The sequence below is a fragment of the Thermothielavioides terrestris genome, chromosome 2 (assembly GCF_000226115.1).
Source record: "Thermothielavioides terrestris NRRL 8126 chromosome 2, complete sequence".
In the NCBI taxonomy this organism is placed as follows: domain Eukaryota; kingdom Fungi; phylum Ascomycota; class Sordariomycetes; order Sordariales; family Chaetomiaceae; genus Thermothielavioides; species Thermothielavioides terrestris.
Window position 1 is genome coordinate 7,957,548 of NC_016458.1, and position 6,327 is coordinate 7,963,874.

General features: G+C 58.3%; 2 protein-coding genes across 2 annotated transcripts; one reads left to right on the forward strand and one right to left on the reverse strand.

The window, feature by feature from the left end:
• Nucleotides 1-576: 576 nt before the first annotated feature.
• On the forward strand, nucleotides 577-1,998 carry THITE_2115784 (uncharacterized protein). The gene has a single exon (XM_003653330.1). The coding sequence runs from the start codon at nucleotides 783-785 to the stop codon at nucleotides 1,578-1,580; it is 798 nt and encodes a 265-aa protein (XP_003653378.1). The 5' UTR covers nucleotides 577-782; the 3' UTR covers nucleotides 1,581-1,998.
• A 1,537-nt stretch (nucleotides 1,999-3,535) lies between these two features.
• THITE_2115786 (uncharacterized protein) lies at nucleotides 3,536-5,614 on the reverse strand. The gene is made up of 4 exons (XM_003653331.1): nucleotides 5,574-5,614; nucleotides 5,176-5,487; nucleotides 3,936-5,096; nucleotides 3,536-3,879 (listed from the first exon to the last, which is right to left on the reverse strand). Exons 2-4 carry the CDS (start codon nucleotides 5,332-5,334, stop codon nucleotides 3,694-3,696), a joined length of 1,506 nt encoding a protein of 501 aa, XP_003653379.1. The 5' UTR covers nucleotides 5,335-5,487; nucleotides 5,574-5,614; the 3' UTR covers nucleotides 3,536-3,693.
• Nucleotides 5,615-6,327: the final 713 nt, after the last annotated feature.

The window sequence follows — 6,327 nt, forward strand, 5'->3', positions numbered from 1 at the left end:
TTCGTGCTGCTCTGTGCTGCTCTGTGCCTTCTCCCGGCCTGCTTCGTCCTACTGCACCTCCGGCCTCTCTCCGCCAAAGAGAGCCGCTCGCCGTTCCCAGCTCGACTCTGACTCGACCGGCCACTCCTGCAACTGCTTCTTGTCCTCCTGCCGTCCTGCCGACCTGCTTGCCCTGAAAGGCCCGGTGGTGTCCACGGCACCCAGCCCACGACGCACACACAACGCACACACAACGCACACACGACGCACACCAACTGTTGCTGCAACTCGGCCTTGTGCCCTCCCTCCTGCTCCCCTCTGTCGCCGCCCTAGGTACTCTTGCGCCTGCTGCCGCTCGATTTCTGTCCCTTCTGGCGAGCTATCCAGTTATCCAGTCCCAGGTCAGTCTCCCGCAGCCGCCGTCTGTCCATTCACGCCCTCTCCTGGCCTCTCTCCCTGCCCTGTCTACCTCCTCGTTCTCTCTCTCTCTCTGTGTCTGTCACGCCGGCCTGCGTGTTGTCTATCTTGTGGCTTCTCTTCTCTCTTCCGTCTTATCACCTTTCGTCCTCCACCTCCACCTCTGCTTCCCTCTCCCCTTTCACCCCATACCTAGCTCGCATCGTCTTGCCTTCTACCTCGCTGTTCAGGGCTGGGCCCTTGCACGTACTGGTCATGCCCTCGACCACGACCTCTTCACATATGTCAGCCTTTCCTGTATCACTAGGTTGAGATATCCTGGCCTTTTACCTCGACAATCAAGAACCACGTCTGCCGGCCATATTGCAGCACACGAGCGCTAAACGATGTATACCAGGGACTACAGTTCCAAGCCTTTGAAAGGGCTCATCAGGATGGACCCGGACTGTGCCATCTGCCATGCTCCGGCCGCACTCGCCTGCGAATGCGAGGCGAAGGGCCTGGAGGTGGCCGTCCGGCAGGCCGAGAGTCGGATGATGCAGTCGATCTACAATGACATACGGTGCGAGCGCCCTTCCCTTCCCCCGATCCTCTTCGCCCCGCAGCTGGCATATGCTGATGACCCCTTTCCCCCCACCCCCAGCTCATGGGTGCGAGCTCACGCGCAGGACTACATCCTCGAGTACTTCCGCCTCCTAACCGAGCGGCGCAAGGCAGCCCACGCCCAGCAACTGGAACGGATCCAAGCCCATGCGTACCACTACTACCACGCGCCACCGCATCCCCACGAGATTGCCGCGGCCCAGTCGCAGCTGAAGCGGGGCATCGACGAGGACTGGCAGTCGTCGGTGCAGCGCTACCCGGAGGTGCTCGAGTACTTCTACAGCCTAGTCGAGCTGACCTTGCCGGACGACAACGAGCCGGCCGTCAAAGACCCGCCGCTCAGCGCCCTCTCGGGGCCGCGAAAGGGCAGCGCCCGCCGCGTCGGCGGTGGCGGCGCCACCACCACCGTGGCGAGCGGACCCAGCCTCGCCAACCACGAGAGGGAGTACTCCCAGCCCCGCGGCCGGACACCGCCGCCGCCGCCGCTGGAACTGTTGCGCGAGCGGAGGACCCCCGCGCCCCGCGAGCGCAGGCATTCCTTCCGCGGCCCCCCGCCGCCGCCGCCCTCGTACTACTACTGACGGCCCGGCCCGAGTTGTATCCTGTGCTATCATCCCCTTTTGCGCGCATCTCGGCGGGACAAAAAGAAAAAAGAAGCAAGTTCAAGGGATACCGCAAACCAAACGGTACTCACCTTACCCTGCTCCAACGGCCCTTGCTGGGTCTGCTACTACCTCGCCGCCCGCCGCCCGCCGCCCGCCGTGTCCGAGCCCAACCACCCCGATACTTCCTCGACCGCAACCTCTCCGCTTTAATGAGTCTAACGAGAGCAACGACATCTTGGGATCTTTCCTTTGTGTGGTGACGTTCGATAATGGCACGACTTGCATGCATGCATAGCCTCGGCTGCGTTTTCGGACAGGCATCTCGGAGTTTGTGTGTGCTGCGGCTCTTTTTTTGCAGAGCTGCTTGGCTCGCATGGCTGTGGACTGAGCCACTGGAGTTTTCCACCTGCCGGATATTCTTTTCTTTTTCTTTCTCTTCATCTTTTTTTTTCTTGGCTCTTACAGACCGGGAAACGGAACAGAACCGGATTCACTCAGGTTTGGGATACGCTTTCTCTCCTCCTCTTCTCTAACCCCGGCGTTGGCGGATACGTATTACGCTTCCCGGTGTTGCCACCCTTGGCCCTTGTTCAAACTGGGAAATGGTTAGCGGCTTCATTATGGCGGCGGGGAACGGGCAGAAAGGGCATGAGATTGATTCAAAAAAAGGAGACATGATGAGGGTGAGGGGGGTAATATCCACGGGGCGACGGGTGACTTCACCATTTCTTGTCTTTGAGTCTGTTTGTTCATTCGGAGCGGCCGGCCGGGCGACCGGCTCCTGGAAGAGCCTCCGCGGGAAGGCTCCGGGACCACAGCGACAATATTTGTCAAGACAAGCACCAACGTCCTGCTTGGCCGCGACCGATCTCTTGCAAAAATCATTCTGGCGTTTGCTGGACGACATACCCCGGTCTATATTGGTTTGTGGATATAGCGCGCTTGCTTGTGTACATACATACATAACTTGGTGATTGAGTCAGAATCAGAAGGCAAGCAAGAATGCGCACAAAATATTGAGATGCCCTTAATGCCTGTGTTGTTCTCACGCAGAAGGTTCTGCTTCTTGATTTTACGTCCCTGGACCTCGCTGCCGTAATCACCCTGCATCGCTCTTCACTGGTTTGGACCTGGTAGCCGGCGGCGCTGTTCCTTCATGATGCCCTGCCCGACGGGAGCAGGCGTTTACCTATCCATTTTCCCTGACCTAGTAAAGCAGCTCATATGGGGAGAGGGGTCTGCTCAAGAGTCTGGATTGCCCGGGCTCAGCACGCGGATATGGGGAAATGAGCACCGGTCATGTCAGGGCGGGCCGCTTGAAGTGACAGCAAGGTTGCTGATGATATGCGGCATGCGGCACAGGATGAAATATGTGAAAATGGTGATATCTGTGCAACGTTGGGCTCTGATGCATGCTGCTTTGGCTGGACAGGGGGTGGCTTGAGACGGAGGGGGGTGACGGTGGTTGAGGATGGGGTGGGAGGAGAGGTGGGTTAGTAGGACGATTAAATTGATGACACGGTATACACATGTTTGATGCTTGTTTATTATTACTGACCATGGCAGACTTGGCCCACGAACACGAATCACATGCTGCCTACACTCGGGCACTTGTATGAGGCCACATGTGAAGCTGCTTGGGAAAGCCACCCATCAGGTTAAGGAGGGGCGGCCGGGAAGGACCCAACATCCTGCCATGCATAGGTATGCAAGCCACCTCTTCATGTACCTCCCCAGAACTTGGCGTGAAGAGCCATATATACAAAAAGGCTAGTAGGACCCGAATCCGAGGCCATAAAGCCTCGCTCTGCCCCATCATACCGCCAGAAGGCGCAACCGAGTCAGTGCAACACAAGTGAAAGCCAAGCTCCGGCAACCACATGCGAGAGACGGGAATGCATGAATAAGAAAAAAAAAATACTACAGGCAGCAAGCAAAAAAAAAAAAAAAAAAAAGATAAAGACCATATATCACCCCTCAAAATGCCCGTTTCCGGTCCGAGCCCGCCACGCCCGCGCCAAGTCAAGCCAAGCCATGGATCTCGCGACATTCAAGCGGCGCACAGAGGAGAAGGAATGGGTGCCCCTCTTTAGGCGGCAGCCTCGACCTCCTTGGGCGCCTCTGCCGTGTTCTGGACGGTCTCGGTGATGGCGGTCTCGGGGGCAGCCTCTTGGCCATTGGCGCCCTTGGTCGGGGTGCTGGCGCCGGAGGCGGCAGCGGCGGAGGCCTCGGCCGCCTCGAGCCGCTCGATCTCCTTGGTCGCCTTCTCGATGTTCTGCGTTCACCAGTCAGTAATGGGCATGCAGAAAGCTAAACCAGGAGAGAACATACCTTTCGCGTCTGCTCCGCCTGGTTGGCCTTCCAGTGGGCAATCTTAGCCCTGACCTTCTCAGTGAAGGCGGGCACCTCGGCCGCGCTCATGGGCGGCTCGAGCTCGAGGAACGTGCAGTCCTCGATGACAGAAGGCGGGCAGCTGAACTTGCCGGCGGCGGCGGGGGCATCGGTCGCGTGGTTCTTCTTGCCCTTCTTGCCCTTCTTGGCAGCAGCCGGGACGTACTCCTCGTCGCGGTCTTCCTTGCGGAGGGCGCGCATCCCCTCGAAGGCCGAGGCGTCCACCTTGCGCTGGGCGGTGGCGGCGAGACCCTTGTCTGCGAGCAGCGGGGCCTTCTCCTCGGCGTGGGAGGGGTCGAAGTGGTGGAGGAGACTGTTGGCGCGGCGCAGCTCCTCGGCGAAGGCGGGCAGGCTCGCCTCGTCGAGCATGGCCTTGGCGCGCTCCATCCTGCGCTCCTTGTTGATCCGCTCCCTCTCGGCCTGCTCCCGCTGGCGCTGCTTCTCGCGTTGCTGACGTTGCCAGGCCTGGACCGCCTTGCGCTGCGTGTGGTACTGGTCCTTGAGCTGCTTGATGGCCTGGTACGTCGCCTGCTGCTTCGCGCGGAGCTCGTCGCGCTCCTTCCGCAGCGCCGAGAGGTTCTTGTAGGCATCGTCCTGCTGGGCCTTGATGGCGTCCAGCTCCGTCTGCACCTGGGTGTACCGGTCGCTGAGGGCCTTGGCTTCGGGGTCCTCCAGCGAGTCCTTGATCTCCTTGATCTTGGCCTTGAGGTCGTCGATCGCCTGTTGCGACTGGTCGAACTGCGAGAAGTTCTTCCGCAGCTTCCGCAGGTTCGAGGCCTCGGCCAAAGCCTTCTTCTCGTCGACCAGCTTCATCTTGCCGCTCTCGACGTCACGGTCGAGCTGGGCGATCTTCTGGTCGATCTCCTCAACGCTCTTGAAGGGGACCTTGGCGCGGGCCGCCTTTTGCTCGGCGATGCGGCTTCGGAGTTGCTCCTCCAGTCGCTTGACCTGATCCAGCTTGGACGTGCGGGCAGCCTTGCCGCCGGCCTGCTTCTTGCGGATCTCATTGGCCTCGGCGATGAGCTCCTGGCGGCGTTGCTGAGTCGGGTTCGGCTTGTCCTTGTCGGGCACGGCCAGCTCAATCTTGGCTTTGATGGCATTCTGCAGCGGGCAACCAAGGTCAGTTTCACAGCCATTGAGAGAAAATTGCGCCGGACTTGGCGGGGCCGGTTGCACTGACGTATTGATCCATCGCCGCCTTGTGGTCCTTCTCGAGCTTCGCAAGCTCCTTCTTGAAAGCATCTTCGTCGGGTTTCACCGGCTTGGCCGCAGCTGCGGAAGCGGAAGCGGATGCGGCAGGCGCAGCAGCCGAACCGGGTGCGTTGGACTCGGAAGCCATTGCGAGTTCACCAAAGAGAGGTCGTGGTAAGAAGTGCGCGGGAATATTCCCGTGAAATGGTGCGTCGTGCGTTGACTGTCAATTGGCAAGCACTGGACAAGCGAATCCGACGAGTGAGAGAGTGTATCAATGGGAGGAAGAAGGCCGTTAAATCTGCAAAAGAAAGACGTGTGTGAGCAGTTAGATCAGCAAGCAGGGCCGGCCCGGGCGTGGCTTCCTCATGGTCTATGGAGTTATACCTTCACAGCGTCCCATGCGCCCCGAAATTTTTAAGTTGCCATTGAAATCCAGACCGTGGCCTCTGCAGCACGTGGCGGTGCAAACTGTCTGTGCGCCGTATTAGCTAATCATGTGGGGAGACCCATCCATGGATGTGTGCTGTTGATGTGGGGCAGCAAGGGAACAGCGGAACTGTTCACTTTGCCTGGCCCGCTGGTGCGGAGAACATGATCCACCTTTCCTATGAGTTTTAACGGAGGCCGGTTTCTGTTCTGGGCACACGACAGGAACTGACAGAAACAGGCCAACAGCTGCTTCAGTACTATGGTTCTCCTTCTCAATTAGGAGTTACACGTCATATAACAGTCTACTATGTATCTTCCTTGGTCAACTCAGCTGATAATGATAGATATTATTCTTGGCCTCCGTAAAAAGCATCGGCTCCTTTGGCATGTAGCATGCTCTGCAGCGGTGCATCCCGGATCCTCTCCTTCTGTTGATGCGTACTCTGTCGACATTCCTTTTTCGTCTATGGTTGGCTTTCCCCTATGAAAGTTCCCTGTCTGCTCAAAGGGTTTAGAACTGGTAGCTATAGGACAAAATATCCCACCTTTTGAACAACGAGAAAAGTTGTGTAGAAGCTGTCATTGTTTTACGGAGGACGAAAGTGTGATCCCAGAGCTCGTCGTTCCCCTCCTTTTTAAAGAAAAATACTGAAATTGCTAACTCGGGCCAATGTTTGACCCGGAGGAGGCTGGGTTGAAGGAAAGCGGG

What these genes read in the sequence shown, in the direction of transcription:
- THITE_2115784 (XM_003653330.1), top strand. Translation starts at nt 783, where the DNA reads ATGTATACCAGGGACTACAGTTCCAAGCCTTTGAAAGGGCTCATCAGG.
- THITE_2115786 (XM_003653331.1), bottom strand. Translation starts at nt 5,334, where the DNA reads ATGGCTTCCGAGTCCAACGCACCCGGTTCGGCTGCTGCGCCTGCCGCA. An exon ending in AGGCGGCGATGGATCAATAC is followed by an intron (nt 5,097 to 5,175) that starts GTCAGTGCAACC and finishes TGCCCGCTGCAG; the next exon opens with AATGCCATCAAAGCCAAGAT. An exon ending in AGGCGGAGCAGACGCGAAAG is followed by an intron (nt 3,880 to 3,935) that starts GTATGTTCTCTC and finishes TGGTGAACGCAG; the next exon opens with AACATCGAGAAGGCGACCAA.